This window comes from Zosterops lateralis, assembly GCF_965231275.1.
Source record: "Zosterops lateralis genome assembly, chromosome: Z".
NCBI lineage: Eukaryota > Metazoa > Chordata > Aves > Passeriformes > Zosteropidae > Zosterops > Zosterops lateralis.
In genome coordinates this window covers 58,079,908-58,098,213 of record NC_139800.1, presented here as the reverse complement: position 1 = coordinate 58,098,213, position 18,306 = coordinate 58,079,908, and the positions used below count along the sequence as shown (strand labels likewise).

General features: G+C 40.9%; 1 protein-coding gene across 1 annotated transcript in view; it reads right to left on the bottom strand.

Moving 5' to 3' along the window:
- DTWD2 (DTW domain containing 2) overlaps positions 1–14,302 on the bottom strand; it is a gene marked incomplete at its 5' end in the record, with an annotated part of 72,456 nt that extends 58,154 nt beyond the window's left edge. Inside the window, one exon of the mRNA XM_083883606.1 lies at positions 14,160–14,302. Coding sequence (XP_083739732.1) covers positions 14,160–14,302 — 143 coding nt within the window. The remainder of the gene's footprint in view (positions 1–14,159) is intronic.
- Positions 14,303–18,306: the final 4,004 nt, after the last annotated feature.

Sequence of the window (18,306 nt, the reverse complement as noted above, 5' to 3'; positions counted from 1 at the left end):
ACAATCAATTCAGCACATGTGCTTTTTAATGCTTAATATAGCAGTCACCGCATCAAACCTCAGAACTACACTGATTTTTACCACTCAAGGTGCTTTGACAGCTTCATGTCCCAGGAAAAAATACCCCACAATAATACTTTCTTTCAAATAAGAAAGTTAAAGGTCTACTGCACAGATGAAGCTTTCTTGTGTATCTTGAAAACACTAGTTTTATTACTAATATATTTAGCAAGCATACTTACAGAAGTTAACAAAAAACAAGGTTAGACTGCACTTAAGAACTTCATTAAGAGATTGACAGGAATAAGAAGGATCACAACAGTTCATAGTTAATTTTGCATTTATAAAAGTATTATGGCTTGGTCTAAGAAGCCACTAGTATCAACTGAAATGGAGCACAGTAGTACAAAGCTATGAACAGACTCATAAAATAATTCAGAATTGGACAGCTTTCAACTCAAAGCAGGCATAATTTTGAAGGCCTTGAGCCAACTGATCTTAGCAGACAACCAGCTCTAGCATGTAACCACTCTCAAAAAGCATAATCCGTTTTTTGTGAAGCTGAAACACAGCTACACTCTGATTGAAACAGACAGGACGGGGCCTTTTCTCCCACCAGGAGATGCTACTGGCCCACGCTTACCCTGCTGCTCACGTCTGCTGCAGAGTGTGTCCCTTGCAGGCCAGTATGCAGACTGACAGTGATATCGGGGCTAGTTTAGCCCTGGGCACTGAGCTTCGAATGTACTGAATTTTGTGAGGTTCCTCATGACTAGAAAGCTGTCAGTGGCGCTCTGAATGGCAGCTCTAACCTCCTGCAGTACAGCAATTGCCCTCTACGCCTGGCTGTCACCTGCCAGCCGGCTGTGCATGCCCTCCACCCCACCCACGGGGGCACTGGGAGCACGTTCAATGGCTCTGCCCGCGGCACAAACCTCCACAAAGACTCTCCTACTCTGAACTGTCGACTGCTTGAGCTCAACAGCCCAGGAGGCTCTCTTTATTTTGTTTATTTTGTAGGTCCATTCCCTAGTCTGTATCTTCCCAGCCTGACTTTTGTAGAAAGCTCTCTAACACTCTCTTAATATCATTTTGCTCACACAAACGTGGCCACCCCTTAATCCAGAACCTGCAGCCATGGTTGGATACTCTTGAATCCGTTAACCAGTCTGTCAAAGAAGGTGGGTGTGCTGCTCTTCCATCTGTCCCCTACCTGCATTTGTTTTAGTGGTACCTGATTTCATTAGTGCTCTGATAGTGCCCTGACTAAATTTCTCCCTGATCCCACTCCCAACAGTTACAAAATCTGCATTTGCCAACATGAACAGAATACAAAATGAAAGCAGTGGCTCAGAACAGAATTATATTTAGAATAATCAAGTTTATTAATAGAGTTTGATAGATTATATCCACTGTACTCTTAGAAACGTCAAAGATATTACTAAAGCAGTTTTGAAGACTTTAGCTCCAAGATATTTGGGCGCCTAATTTTCTTTAAAACTACTTGAGTTTAAAGCACATATTCATCAGCATCTCTGTTCATTTTGTAAGGCATGAACCAGCTATAGGTGTAAACTAGGCTTGTTGAACACTAGGGGTTATTTTTTAACCTACTTGGAGCTGAAATACTCTAAAAGGCACTGAAAATCAACTTAAATCACTGTATTAGCTGCCTGCTTTTCATGCATTAGGGTTTTTTAAAGAACTTTGATGCTCAAGGAGAATTTGACTTAGGTCTCCAGAAGAATCAACACAATCGGAATTCATTGATCTTTCTCTGGTATTTTAATGAAGAAATTTCTGTGCTGGCTAACAGCTGGCCTGGATGACTCACAGTTATAAATAATCATAATTTTTAAACTGAAACATAACTAATTATATAACTCCACCAGTCTAGGCCATTGGGGACACAGGAAACTCTTGGCCAGTTAGCCAGGTGGCAACTAATTCAGCCAATCTAACCATGCAGACTTTCCAAACTACATAAGGAGAACAGCACTCCATGAAAGTTGTCTATTGCCGCGTGAACACTGAGTGTTGTGTTGTCACATCCATCTCTACTGTGGCTAATTTCCTGTTGGACAGTACAATTAACAAGCCCTTCTGGTAAAGACAAAACAAATTTAACATTTAAGCTCTAATGATTTTACAGCCTCACAACTTCATTTGTTGAAAATTCTAACAAAGAGAATTTCTAAAGTTTCTAACCAACAATTCTAAAAAACCAAGGGCAGGGGTCACGTGGGAAGGAGGCTTATTCCTAAATTGCTTAAGTGTAATATTGAGTTCAAAAATACCAGGAAAAACAAGTTCCATACATTATAAAACTGAATTGGACCACTGCTGTTATTTCATACACATAGCAAATCATAAGAACTTCTACATCACCATTTTTTGGATAATCCTTTTTTATAAAATACCACCGACTTGGTCTACCATTTTCAGCTGTTAAGAATATAACCCATTGTTAACAAAACCAGCCTTATCTCTAATTAACTTTTCCAGCAGTAGATTTCTTCAGACTGTTTGGCATCCTTAACTAATGCATAAACTCTAGGTGCTTTTTAGATAAGGAGCGTTTTCCTTCCACTATCTGACATAAACATCAAAATATTGAATTCCTGAACACTTCATACTCATTCCAATTAAACCCACTTATTCTCTCCCTAGTGTACAATTTGCTTAGTTTCAATTTCATTAAACTGAACTTTTGGAACAAATAGAAATGCTAAACAGAAATACTGGCAAGAATGCCAATGCCATGATACCATAAGAAAATAAAAGTATTTTATGATAAATATTGTAAGGTTGTATAAACTGATATTGTCAATTCACATAAAAGTATGCATTAAAAGGCACTTCTTCCAAATGTAGGATGCATGCATACTCAATCCTATTTAATATTTCTGGCCTTTTGGACAAAGTTGACTGATTGACTAAAAAAAGGAAAAATGAAAAAAGGAAAAAACACTCCAAATTTTGTATTATCAATTATTAATATTTAAAAACTAATGAAAACATGTAGAAAGAAATAAAGATAAGCTTCTGTTTCAACCAAGGAAGAAGGTTGGAGTGATGCACCTGAAATGACAGGAAAGCTTTTTTAAAAGCAAAACTAAAAAATTAAGGAAAATGTTTAAAAAAACAAACAAACAAACAAACAACAGGTTGTTGGGAAAGATGGGACAAGAAGGACTTATTGATATGATTGTATACTAAGAAATACTGCAGATGTAAAACCTGTGAGTGAAATAGAAATGAAAACCAGTTTTGAGATGTAGGCATGAGAAGCAGGAAAACGGTGATTAGCTGAAGATGGGCTGAAGGACAGGAAAACAAAAGGACTTTCCAACACTTTGGAATGTTGCCTTTCCACTCTGCCAAAGGCATCAGGGAAAAAACAGATAAGAAAAGTAGTCTTTAGAGTTTAGAATATAAAATGACATGGTAATACAGTAGTTCTTAGAGGCTGCATGCAAAGTTTGTAGGTTTTGTATCCTGCACGGGTTGGTCACTGTAAATTAGAATATTCAACACAAAAAAAGATACAATGTATTGTAACAAGGTGATTGGTCTCTTCTCTTCTCTTGCTCTTCTCTTGCTTCTCCCCTCTCTTCCCCTCTCTCTCTTGTTCCTGCTTTTTCCCCACGCTTTTTCTGCCCTCTTTTCCCCTACTCTTACCCCATTTCTACCCCTTAGATCTACCCTCTCTCTCTCTCCCCGTTCTCTCTTTAGGGCTTTGCTTCAGCCCAGGTTGGTGGCTGAAAGCAGGTCCTCTTTACCCACAACCCTTGTAATAAAGCCACATGTTTCTAGAATATCTCAGGTCTGCCAAGTTCCTTGTCCCCACCGTCCACAGATGTTACTACAACAGGTGACTGAAAAGAATCTGACTGAATTAAGATCAATTAGTCAGAGGACGCTCAGACAGGCTCTAAAGTACTCTCCATTATAAAAATCTCAGGGATATGTCAGGGCTGACTCTCCTCAAAACAGATAGCACTACTGCTGCTGAAATTTACCTATGCCAATATCAGACTTAAGGCCCAGAAATTACATGAAAAATCACTGGATTTGCTTTACATAAACCAACTCTTATTTGGGTATACAGATAACAGTCTTCAGCTACTTTTGTATACCCCACAGAATGGAAAGTAAAATCCATCTTTTTTTAGGTTTTTGCTTTGTGCTATGTTTACAAAAATTGAAAGCAAATCTAGAAGAATAACCATTTTCAGAATTTTCAGTATTCCTTACAATTAAACTGGGAAGGCTAGATCAATGTTGAAACATTTTTGACCTCTTTTACAATACACTACCATTGCCACGGAAAAGGCGTACTTGGCGCAACTACAGAATAGAAGCCAATCAAAGGTACCACATTGTTTTAATTAACAAGATTATTCTCTGCAGCAGTTCTTGTCTTTAGATGTGCTATTAGCCTATAGTTATCCACAGCCATCCTGACATATTCTTTTTCTTTTTTTTTAATGCCAAGAGATCAAAAAGTATGTTAACTGAGTTCAGCTGAAGCCCAAAAGAAGCAGCCTAAAAAGATCCCTACTCATTAATCTGATCACAATATAGTAAGAAATTAATAAATGCCTTTGAAATTTACTGCAGCAGAAATAAGTAACAGTGAAGTCACAAAATACTTAATTCACCAACAGCTCTGGCACCACTCATTATTGGTGATACGGACCAAAGAAACAGCAGCATGAGAAACTACTACATATACAGTAACTGCTAAACACAGAAAAAAAAATTGTTTATTTTTAAATAACAAAAATAAATTATAAAAAATAACAAAAAAACCATACAGTGTTTAGCTTGATATTTATAATTCTAGCCAACAGAAGATACAGAATTTAGTGAGCAAACTACAATCATTTAAAGCAATATTACCAGAAGCATGCTAAAATTATAAAAGCCACTGAACTTCCAATCTAATACTTGATAATTTTTCCACTTACCTTTAGGTATTCTTCTTAAAATGTGGTACAGGTTATACATATACTAGTTGATCAATTTCAAATAAGTTACATCTTAATCTCTAGTTGGAAAATTCTGCATCTTTTTTACTATCAAGTATACAATTTCAGGACACCCTCTTAACATTCCTCAAATCTCCTTGAGCATCTTCTACTGAAAATAAATAAAAACTTAAAAGACATTTGTGCCTATCAAGCAAAAAGGGTAATTCTTGAGTGGAAGAGACTTTCAGTTTGTACACTCCTGCTTTTCACTCCCTCAGCCCTATATAAAATTTCCTAGCCTCTTCAGAAGAGCGGACGTATTATGGCATAAACATCTCTGCTTCTGCAGGGGCAGGAAAATCAGCACAACCACCTTATGCTGAAATACATTTTCAGTTTGTAAAATAACTTTCTGCTGTTGCAAAAATAGGCACTTATTGTTAAAATATTCTGCATTCTGCTGTAAAACCATTCAGAAATGTTCTTAATGTGTTCAAGCATAAAACTCAAAACAATAATTTGTTCTGTGGTCTTGTGGCTGGATTCTCTGCTTGCCAGTGAAGTATGACCAACTCCAAGATGGAGCAGGAGGCCACTAGCACCTTCCTGCTTAAGAACTGAACTCACCTTTTAGCTTTCTAAGTGCAGTGCTTCTGATCTCAGTGTGAACACACATTTCCCAAGCTGGCTAAGACAGAATAAATGAAGTAACAAAAAAATATGGTCACAGCAACAGAGTCCTTCTTGCTTCAAGGTTGACAAAGCCCTGGAGGAGGGTCAGAAACCTGACTGATACACAGATCTCTCTTACCCCCTCAGCTGCCTATATACCTACACTAATGGAAACAGAAACAGATCTGCATGTCTACCCTTATGTATCCCCTACCCATATAAAAATCTCTGAATGTTGGGAATAAACACATTATATTCACAGTAAGGAGGTAAGAAATCTTTGACAAATACTTCTAGCTATTTTTTGAAGTAATACAACCTATAGGTGAGAAGATCTCAAATGTTTTATCAGGCTTTTCTACATTAAAATTAGCTTACAAAAGCCTCATTCCAGTTAAGGAGATGATGTCCCCTGTCCGGATGGCACTTTGGAAAATGTATGCAAGCAATTACTGGATCAACACATGGATACAACAGAATTGCAAAGGCACCATATTTTTTGAAAAGTAATAAATGAAAAAGTTACAAGAAAGAAAATTCAGTTCCATAGGCTAAAAATCTATTAAGAGATAAGTAATTTCTGATTCCTTCAGCTATACTGCAACACAGAGAACAACTTACCCGCTCTTCTATTAAAAGTAACAGCTGAAAAAATCTCCTTTAAAAAACCTAGTTCCTCTCTCCAGTACTTCCCTTCTAGGCAATCCCCTCTTCCCTAGCCTCAGACTGGAGTTGTGCCACTTACAGAGTCCTTCTATAAAAATCAAAAATCAAATATGAGACTTAATTTCATCAACATAATCACTTTTCACACATGCTCTGTTAGACATATCTGCAAAATACTACTACTTACCAAAACAGTTTTGTAAGCAAACACTAAAGCTGCAGACACTCTAGAGATAACCATATAAACTATACTATGTAGCATCTTCATAACATAACCTTTGACTGTAATTAAGAACTGGAAGGCCAGATCCATGCTTAAGAAAGATTACTATCTCTAGTGGTTTCTGCTTCATCTCAGAACTAAATTTTATTACCAGCTACTTGTGCTCTTTTGACAGATCTCATATTGTCTCTTTACTATCTGTGGTGGGTTGACCCTGGATAGGTCCCACATGCCCACCAAAGCCTCTAGCACTTCCCTCCTAGCCAAAAAGGGGAGAATATATAATGAAAGGCTCGTGGGATGAGACAAGGACAGGGAGAAATTATTCTCTAACTACCACAGCAGGCAAAGACCCAATTTATGGAAATGGGTTTAATTTATTATTAATCATAGTAGAATAACAAGAACAAAACACAAATCCTAAAAACACCTTCCCCTCACCAGTCCTTTCTTCCCAGGCTCAACTTCACACTCATTTCTCTACCCACCCTTCCCCAGCAGTGTTGTCAGTTCATCACACTCTGTCTCTGCTACTCCTTTCTCTGCAAGGGGAGGACTCCTCACAGTTCTCCCGATCCAGTGTCCCTTCCTACACGACACAGTCCTTGACTAACTTCTCCAACATAACTCCTTCCCCTGGCTGCAGTTTTTCACGAACTGGAACCAGTGAGGGTCTCTTCCACGGAGTCTCAAGTCCCACCAACAATCCTGCTCCCACACAGGTTTCTTGCCCTACAGGTCCACAGGTCCTGCCAGAAGTCTACTCCAGCCATGCTTCTCACAGGATCACAGGCTCCTTTGCCCTGCTGTGGGGTTCTTCAAGAGCTGCAAACGGAGTTCTGCTCCGACTCAGGTCTCCAGGGGCTGTGGGTGGACAGCCTGCCTCACAGTGGTCTTCACCATGAACTGCAGAGTAACCACAGCAGTGCTGCCACCATTGCTCAGCCTTGCCATGCAGTGGATCACTCTTGGAGCATTCTTGCACGGTTAAGGGAGCTGGTTGACACTATTACAACCAGTTATTACTTTGATGATCTCCAGATAACAAGCGAGGTTGCTGAAAGGTGACATTTGCTTTCATTCAAATGTCACTCCTCTCTGCAAGAAGATCCAGGAAAGTAAAGGTCAGTCAACCTAACATCAACCCCTTGGAAGACAGTAGAAAAAATCCTCATGGAAACCATTTCTAAACAAATAAACAAACAAAAAAAAGGTGTTGAGAGTAGTCAGATGGATCTTCAGAGGGAAAATCCCATTTGAACAATAGGCCCTCTATAGTGAGGTGCCTACCTTGTGGATGAAAGCAGATGTTCACCTCAGCTTTGGTAATTCTTCTCACAGTGTCTTACCCTCCTAGACAAGCTGATAAAGTACCACCTGGATAAACTGACAGTGAAAAGAACTGGCACAAGAGCCAGGTCCTGAGGGCATGACCAGTGGCATAAAATCCACCTGAAGGCAAGCTGCTAGTGGAGTAGTCCACACACTGATACTGGGGCTAACACCATTTAACCTCTCCATCACTGACCTGTATGCTCACAGCTTATAGGAGTGGCTAGTACATGGCAGTGTGGCCATCCAAAGGTGTCACTGATGATAAATGAACTCTTTCAAGAAAAAGTTCAGAAAAAACTGTAGGAAGTTACCATGGCTATCACAAAGGAAGCTGGACTTAACACAAAGGGGACTGGAGGGTGGCCTTTGCTTTAGATAAACTGCTCTGTGGATCAACTGTTTGTGTAAACAGCCTCCACTAAGAAAATCAATAGAGGCTACTATCTTCCTGACACAGCCAGACCAGCATGGAAGAAGTATTTACATGGCTTAACATAGTAAAAAAAGCTGAACAAACACAAAATCAACTTCAAAAATAGTGGTGGGTTTGAGTTGGGTTCAACCCACACATGCCCATATGGTAACATAAGGACAGACAGCACACATGCAGAAGAACCCTATCTGGGAATATTGGCCTCTGGCAGGACAGACTTTTACAGGCTAGAGAAATGGGCTGGAAGGAACCTCATGAAGTTTCAACATAGGTAAATGCAAAGTCCTTCATGAGAGGAAGAACAGCCACGTGCACCAACACACCCTTTGGAACCAAAGAGCTAGCTGGAAAACAGCTCTGTTGAGAAGGAACTGGCAGAGAGGCTAATCATGAGCCAAAAAACTATCCTTGCCCTTGACACAAAGACCATCAACAGCAAACTGGGCTGCGTTTAATTCACTGCCTGGAGGTCAAGAGAAGTGACCCTTCCTCTCTATTCAGCACTACTAAGGACAAGTCTGCAGTGTTGGGTCTAGATCTGGGCTTCCCAGAACACAACAAGCTTACTGGAGGTCCAGCACACAGCTTAAAATTACTAGGGGACTGGAGCTTTTTGTATGAGAAGAGACAGAGAACTTGGACCCTTTGTCCTGGAAAAGAGAAGGCTACAAAGGGTGTTATCCCTCCCTATAAATGACTGTATAAATGTGTATAAACGACTGATGGGAGGGAATGAAGACGAAGCCAGGCTCTCCTCAACAGCACCTATCAGAGCAAGAGTGCAAGTCAAACACAGGAAGAAATTCGCAAAGTGATTGTGGAGTCTCTGTCCTTGGAGATATTCAAAACCCAGCTGGACACAAACCGTGGCAACCTGCTCTAGCTGATTCTGCTTCAGCACAGGTCTGGACCCAAGATGAGGTCCCTGCCAACCTCACCCATTCTGTATGTAAAATTCTGTGATGTGAGAACAGTGACATGACAGTGACCAGGCTACAGCCCCAGCTGAGGGCTGTCAGATTGTGAGGGTGGTAATTGACAATTATGTCCTCATAGGAAACAGCTATTTGTCTTCACACAGCAACAACAAAAACATGCTAACTGGAAAAAAATATCCCCAAGTACAAGTAATAAAAGGCTATAAAGCTATTTTCTTGCAACAGGCATTGCTAAAAGACTTCATGTATGCTTATTTCATTTTCTGTGATTGCTACTTAAACTTTGAAAATTCATCTTTGCACCTAAATTTATAACAGTGTGCTATAAAGCAACTGCATATATTTATTGTGCTGAAGAAAGCCCACATTGCTTCTTCAGATTCATTCTTTATATGACATAACAGAATTATTAACAAATATGTGACACTTATGTAAGAACATTGCTTTTTTTCCTCAAAATATGAAGTGGCACCATGTCATCACAAGTCATCATTGATTTATCAATGCTATCAAGAGCCCTCACAGCACTCAAATTCACTGTAATTATTTTAGTTATAGGCAAAGAGAATATTTATATTAAAAGATTAATATTATTCCTTCTCTTGCCCCACCCTTGAAATACATATACAGCAGTACAGCATATATAATAGCAGAACTGAGAAAACAGCAGTTGTTGTTAACCTAACTTTACAACATAAACCTGTCCTGCAAATATAGAGGACTGTTATCAGTGGGTATTTGTGATGGCCTACAAGAGACCTAGAAATGTCCAGAGATGACAAATAATACTCACAGTTTAAAGTCATAATTTCTCCTGAAAATATTACCCAGAAGTTCTCCTATAACAATGGAATTTTCCATATGTACAGTCAAGATCTGTGGCAAGAAGTCAATTGCAGCTTCATGGCTCTTGAACTACCAAAAGGCTTTTTCCCTAAGAGAACACCATGTATCTAGAAAACAATGAAATCTGACCCACAGAAGAACACAATTTCAAAATGTTAAATTGCTATCAGTGTCACACTACAAAATCAAATTGTTGCCCTACATTACTTCAGTTGTGGGGCCTGCTCCTTTTGTTTTTCAAGCTAACAGCAAACTTGGAAACTACATTACACCTATTCTATTTAAATGTTTGGGTGTGGGGCTTTAACTTCTGAAAGCAAGTAAATACTTAAGTTAGCTATGAAAGCATTAAGAAGTTATCGATTCAAAGTTTATCACCACAACTTTTTGGTTTTGGCAGACAATGTATTAAATTCTCTCCTCAAGAATAAAACAATCAACTGCACATACCTCATGTGCATCATTTGCTTGCCATCTCAAACAACAACCATAAGCAGGGGTCATTTTACACTTTTTTTTTTTTTAACTGGCACTTACAAACAAAAAAAAACTTCAAAATGTAAAATTGTGTTACATTATTTCATTCAGATTCTCCATCATAAGCTCTTTCAAATGCAATATTTTCCCCACCATCATCACAGGCAATAGGAAGTCTCAAACACGTTACACATAGAAACATCCTGCTCCTTCAGGACACTCAAGTGACATTCACATTATCCAAAAAGAAAACTTATCTACCTTACTCCCACGTTTCTATTTCACATCTTGACAGACTGAGCACTTGTTACCAAATTGACAATTAGCTGTCTTGACATCTAAAAAAAAAATCAGAACCCAAAGCCAGGTACCCTGAGGAATCACCAAACAATGCTAAAGAGAATCCATTCTTTCGTGCCTTCGCACTGAATTCAGACCTGAATCACATTCATGAAGGTATCTGAAACGAGAGGGCTAAAAGTCAAAGGGTGATCAATTAGGGATGATAGTCTGAACAATGTACCTTGCTCAACACATGCTGGGCTTGCAAGAGGAACCAAGGCCACTGCTTCCAACAGCAAGATGAAAAGAACATGAGGCCAGCGGATAAGAAAGAAACTGTCTGCTTGAGGTAGTGATAAGAAAGACTGTTATGACCAAGGCCAGCCTTGCAGCTCCAACTGTGACCAAGAAGCCAGTGAGGAAGTACAAGACGACAGGGTAAAAAGTTCAAACGAGAGGAAGACTTGTTTACTTCATCATGAAGACCACCGACGACCACCAGAGGGCATTGGGCAGGCACAAAAGACTGGTAAGCTCATTTTAATACAATGTGAGCATAAGTGGGGTTAGGTGATAAATATGCACAGACAACGTAATGCATATATAATATCTTAGAGAATAAGTAGAGAAAGGTAACTCTTTGGAGTTGCGCATACCTTTGGGAAAGATCCCGCATCATGCCGGTGCTGACAAAATACATACCGAGTTGTCAACTAACTCTTAACAGTTGTGGAGTCTTTTTTTCTGCAAATCATACCTTACAAGAAAAATCTGGAGTTCAGAAAATTGAGGAAGTCAATTAAATATACCTGGCTCCAACCAACATGGTACTGTTAATGGTACTGTCGCTTCCCATGAGGGCCCCTAAGTTACTGCCTTACCCACTTCAACTCCAAGTCATGCCACAGAATGTCATGATCAATGAAAATCATAATTTAGCTATAATCCTAAAGAATAGCTTGGACAGGATACACTGCAAAAAGCACTGAATGTACAATTTAGTCTTGCACTGTCACCACCACAAAAAAACAAAAACAAAAAGAGCACTTTCCTTTTTTCTTAAAAAGTAGTTCCATGGTCTTTTCATCTTCCTTGGTTTCTCTGCCCTCACATTTCTTTTAGTGTCTGTGCCCATTGTTCCCATGCCCCTCACAAGGAGATTCATCCACAGCTCTTTAGGAAGCTGATGTTTTAATACTCTACATAGTAATGAAGAGCTGAATAAATACTTTGCATCACACTTACTATGAAAGAAAACAGAGAGAAACCTATTTTAGAAACCATTTTTGTATGTGACTCATCAGAGAATCTGTTCAAAATTGAGGGAACTAATGTAGATATTGTGAAACACACTAACAAAATAAACAATAATGGCAGTACTCTATAGGCATTTTAAACTCAACATTAAAAAGCCCAGTAAGGAATGTGGGTTAACTCTCACTCAGCCAATTCCTTGCCATGTCAGGACCAGAAGTGATAAGCAGCAAACAAATACTTAAAAAAAAACAACCCACCCACTTTCAACAAAGACGACTGCTGATGTGAACAGAAACTACAAATAAAAACATAGTTAGTAGACCCTTACAAAAATACATGGTTTATATGAAAAGAATTGGCATGGCTTTAGCAAAAGGAAACCCTACTTTTCAGAACTATTTAAGATCTCTGAAAGAGTCAATAAATACAAGGGTGAGAGTGTTGTAGTTGACAAAAATCAACTTCGGCTTTCCAAAAGACTTCCAAAAGGTTACCAGGAAACTAAGCAGCCACAGAATGAGGAAAGGTCCTTATAAATATAAACATAAACACATAATCGTAAGTATAAATCTCTGGTTGGCTTGTTCACACCTGGAATACTATCTGTAAAGGAGGAAGGTGGAAGCCACAGACAAAATAAACTAAAAGGTAATTCCTCCCTACTGTGGTTTGTAGGCTTGTGATGTGTCCTTGCTAGCCAGATACATGCTGATACATGGAATTTACATGGTCTAGGGGGGACTGGAGAAATTCATATCCAAAAAGCCCCCTACATTTACTGCAGAATATTAGATACAAAACCACATCCAGCTCAAGAAGTTTTCTGAGCTGTAAGTCATTGGAGAAAAAGAAGGCAGCAAAAGGCAAGTGTCACTCACCTGCTTGGTTTTCATCTTTGAGCATCAACTAATCAGCTAATGACTACTTTTTCTAACAGTGAACACTTACAATTACTATGACTTGCAGGATATGTACTTTTTATTACAACTCACAAACAGGAAACTCACCAGCAATAAGCTTCTGAACTCTGATGCTTGAAAGAGAACTACACTGTTAGCAAAATTACATGCCTTTCCACTTCTTTCACCAATGATCATGAACAGATGAATCACTGAGAAGTGTGTATTCCTTGGCAGTTATGAACAAACTTTCAGTTCAGGAACCTGCACTCGCTTTACTTAAAGGACGTACCTACATAAGCATAAAATCAGTTTGTGAGGTATTACTGCAAGACCGTAAGTCACTGCCTGCTTCAAACAGATACCTGAATTCACAAGTTGCATTAACCAGTGCTTGAACAGATTTCAAATTTAGCTGTAAAGCAGTTAGGTAGAGACTAGTTTCTCATTTTCTTTTGACAAAGCACCAAAGACTGCCCAGCCACACTTGAAGCCTCATGTGCCTCACTGCATGGCACTGAGGGGACACATCTTCCTCTTCCCCTTTGCTTTTCACAGGTAAGCATACAGGGAAAAGGTGCAGCACTCTCTTTGGGTTGACCCTCTAGGTATTGCCCACCACATTTACCCACTCCTTGGACAAGGGAAATAATTCATGTGATGTTATTGCTACACAAGAGGCGCGTACAGGCCTTTAGGACATGACAGCTCCAGGACAAGAGGCAACAGGCAGAAACAGACGAACACGAAGTTCCACCTGAACATGAGGAAGAACATCTCGACTGTGTCTGGAACAGACTGTCCACACAAGTTGCGGGGTCTGGGGAACCGTCACGGGGGTACTGAAGACCCCCCGGGGCTAACCCTTTGCCGTGAGCTTTGGGACGGCGCTGCTGGAGCGGGAGGCGGGACCAGGTGACCCGTGCGGTCCCTCCCGGCCCGACCCGCTCATGGCTGTGCGATGCCACAGGCGCTGGAGGGCGCACCGGGCCAGCGAGCCCCCGCTCACACGGATCGCTCCGGCGGGTGTCCCTGAGGAGGCTCCGTCCCGCCGAGCCGCCGACCCGCGCCCGCCCGGGGCCTGGGCGCCGCCTCACGGGAGCGGGGAGCGCCCACCGGCCCCGCGGAACCTCCGCGGCCCCACGCCCGCGTCACCTGCAGCGCCCGCACACGGGCCGCCTCTCGCAGAGCTCCACCGGCAGCTCCCACAGCCCCTCGAAGCCCTCGCCCTCGCCCTCCCCGCCCGGGGCCGTGGCCGGGCCGGGATCCGCCCCGCCGCCGCCGCCGCTCCCCTCCATGTCCGCGCCGGCGTGGGGAGAGCGGGGCCGCCGGCCGCCAGGGGGCGCCATCGGGCAGGACAGCGCGGGCCCCGCTCACGTGAGGAGACGGTACCGCCCCTTCCCGGGACTCGCCCAATGGGAACGCGCGAAGCGCCGGCGGAGCCCCGCCCACTGAGGCAGTGCCCGCGCTAGCCGCTCACGCTGCGCGACCGGCAGGGGGCGCTGTCCGCGCAGAGCCGTGGGGCCTCCGGGCGGTGCCGGGACCGGGCTGGGACAGGACCGGGACCGGGTGGGCCCGTCCCGCCGAGAATGGGACCCGGGGAGCCCTGCCCGCCTCCCCACCGCCCTCAGCTCACGGGCACCGGCCCTTCGAGAGAGGCCGGCAAACAGCCCGGGCTGTAGCTGAAGAGCCCCGCCTCGCGCAGGCAGCAGCTCCCAGTGCTGCTAGTGACACTCGGGTGGGAGATCCAACTTTTGATACTGTTTTTTTTTTTTTAATCACAAACTTCTGGTTGTTAAGTAATTATCTACTTTAATTGATATGTTATTCCAAGTGCTGCGGAGTAGGATTTGAGGACTTCCCATGCCCCAGATTCCTTATACCCTCTCCTGGGTTCACACAACTCCAGGAGAGTTTCTGCAGCACAAGACAAAAGATAAGTTATATTGTGGTCATTAAGGTAGATATGTTAATAAGCTGAATCTATCGGAGTCCACTATACAGTACAATGAAATTCAACCCCAAGGTTGTTGCAGTTTACATTGGAAATGTTCTGAAATGTAGCAGCCAGTAAGTTTCCACACAAGAGATCCTCTCCTTAAATTAGTATCTGCACATGAGTGGGCCCGTTGTGTTGTTTCCTGTTTTCTGTTCTGCATCCAAAATAAACTTTGTGCTTTATGTATTTACAATCGTCAGAGCCATTTGATGTAATTCAGACCTCCTGGTATTCATGAGCAATATTAATGTAGTTTTGCTTTTAAGTTGTATATTTTTGCACTGTAGTTTTGTATTGGTAGCTCAAGCTACATATACACTAATTTTCTTGTGTAGTAAAGTGAATTTTCCTCACAAAATTGAAAAGTGTCAGAGACCATTGATTCTCAAGCTGGCTATGTACTTATATACTGTAAATGAAACAAAACAAAAACAAAACCAAACAAAAAACCCAAAGAAACAAACAGAAATAAAACTAGGTAAAAAAAATGCTCCTACACAAATTCTAAATTATAAAATTATCTATTGCTAATATTATCGGCCACCAAATTTAGGATAGGGAGACTAATGTGGATGGTGGGAAAAGATGAAGCTTTTTTATTAAGCTGAAAGCCTCATCAGGAGTTGTTATAACCTACAAACAGCTTATTTAGGCCTATTGTTAGAAGGATCACAGTGGGCAGGACAAGGAGTATTAACAACTACTTTCCTAGTTTCACCTTACTGAGAAGGGTCCCCATGCAGGGCTACCAGCAGAAGCCTGGATATGCCTTCAAAGCTTTCCACAAGTCTTCAAAGACGAGGTTTTTATATGCTCTGCTAAGTATATGATCAGCTTCAGTCATCAGCTTAAAAAGAAAGTAAACTATTGTAAACTGTACTGGTCAGACCGCATGAAAGAAGAAAATAGATCTATAGATCGATGCCTAAAATAAATGTAACAATAACTTGGTCTAAAGCAATTTTGTTGCCAAGGAAATGGGTGAATGTGGCAGTGAATATGGAGAGGTTCAGCAGCGATAGGATACTTTTCTCAGTATGTGTACATCTGAAGAGCACAGTGAGTCAGTTGAAACTAAAGGAAAATGGAAACATGAGATCAGGTTAAGATAACATGACCATGGCTAGAAGTAGGCTTGAGGACAGAGGGTTCCTGTTAGCAGAACATTGCTGTTCTGGACTATCAACAACAGTAGAAGGGACTGAAAGCCAGCTGAACCCCAGCTGCCTCTTCTTTTTTTTTTTTTTTTTTTTTTTTTTTTTTAGTAGAGCTAGTGTTTGCTATATCTCTATTGTTTCAAAGCATCTTCTGTCACAGAAGGCAAAAAAACTACAAATCTGACACTAAATACTAAATTTTTAAAAATTGAAAGCATTATTTTTTAGCCAAAACATCTTGTTTGAATAAAGGGGCATTTAAGAGGAAAAATTACTGAATATTGAAGTCTAAGACAAAAAGTAAAATATATTTTATGCCAGATCTTGATAATCCTATGCAGGCTAATGGGTATTTGTGTTCACACTATCTTGTTAATGCATTAATAGCTTGAGTATTTGATGTGCAGTCTTGAGTGAATATTAACATATCCGCCATCATATTAGAAACGTGAGGAATTTGCAGCATGTCTTTAGACCAATGTTTGCAATTTGTAAATTTACAGACCTAAATGATGGGGTAACTGGGAGCTTCTTGCTTGTGTTTAATACATTTGTTGTACTTCACTGTTCCCTTTTTGGGATAATAAATGGTCAAGTGTTTAGTGACTCATTGTAGTATGGAAAGTCCATTAAATTTTGTGGAAAGTACCATTCTTCTGCATGTCCATCCTCTTCTGCATCTTTACATAAACCATTTCTCTTTTATTCTAGGATTTAGTATTTATTTTATTTTAGGGTTAGCCATTACTGAGTAAGAATTAGTTACATTTCCTGCTGCTACAAATCACCAAAAATTCCTTCCTCACCAAGTTCAAATTTTATATACGTTTATTTTAAGAGATGTGAAAAAGCTGTCAGCATAGCAGTTCTCAAAGAAGCATATTCAAGTGGCAGGTGTAGTTTCCAGGCAGCTTTATCCAGTTTAATTTCAAAACCTGTGTTTCTACTGCCTGGTTTGACTCAGAGTTTCAAATACCAGCATAAGTAATTTGAAATCCTGCTGGATACGTTATAATATTTTTGTTTTCTTTGTAAAAGCTGTGTCCTTGTACAGAATTTTCTTCATGGCAGCTCACAAATGCTGAATTCAAGTAGCTTGGTTCATGTTTCCTGTCCATCCCCATCCTTGTCCATGCATTCAGGTGATTGATCCAGCATTCAGGCTGGAGGGGCTGCTTGAGCTGTCCTGCTGCACAGTCACTGGTGTCAGCAAGAGGCACAGTCTGCATAAGTGCAGTGGGAGATGGGAGCTTGGAAGCCATGTTGAGCTAAGCTGCTGCCTTCTGGGCACCACAAATGAGCCTGGCACTGAGAAATGTCAGCCAAGGGAACAAGTTTGTAGACAGGTGAGCTGGGAGATGCTTTTGCAAAGGCAGCCATGAAAAAGAAGGATGAGGCTTTTGTTTGTTGTGTGATTCTGCCTCCTTCCCTCACAACAGAAGACAAACATGCTGGTGTTAGTACAGCAGGATGTTGTCAATAAAGCAGCTACTAAGCTGACAACATGTGTGAACAGAAGCCCACACGCAATATGAAAGACAGTTTATTAGATTAGGGGGTTCCAGAGCAATGTTGGTAAATACCACTCAGGGTGGAAATAGGGCTTGATGAGGCAGAAATGTGGGGGTGTCTGAACTCAAAACCAGGAACTGTTGAATTTTGGGGAAGAGCTTGCTTTTTGTTTGACCTAAACATGTACTGACCTGATTTGTCAGCCCACTTGTTTCCCAAGACAGGCCTTTTTGAAGGAAAAATAAGTTTTAGCGAGATAAAATAGCTGCCCAGAATAGAGGAATAATCCTCTCCAACTTCCCACCAAGGACTTAGTGACTGTTGCTGGAGGTACTGTATTTTTCCACATGCACAGAGATACTGTGAGACTTAAGGGTAAAAACTGCCTGTGCCTATCTCTGTTCTAGAAGATGCTATACTGTAAGAGATTTGCAACACAAAGGATGGGAGTAAAGCACCCCATCTTACTTGTTTGCCTGGGCAGCTAAGGATTACATTTCAGGGGACAAAAACTAGAAACTAAAACAATAAAAAAAACAAACAAAAACAGAACACACACACACACAAAAACGCGAGCAGCAAAACCAAAAAACAACAAAAGGAACAAAAAAAAACCAAAACAATGACAAAGATT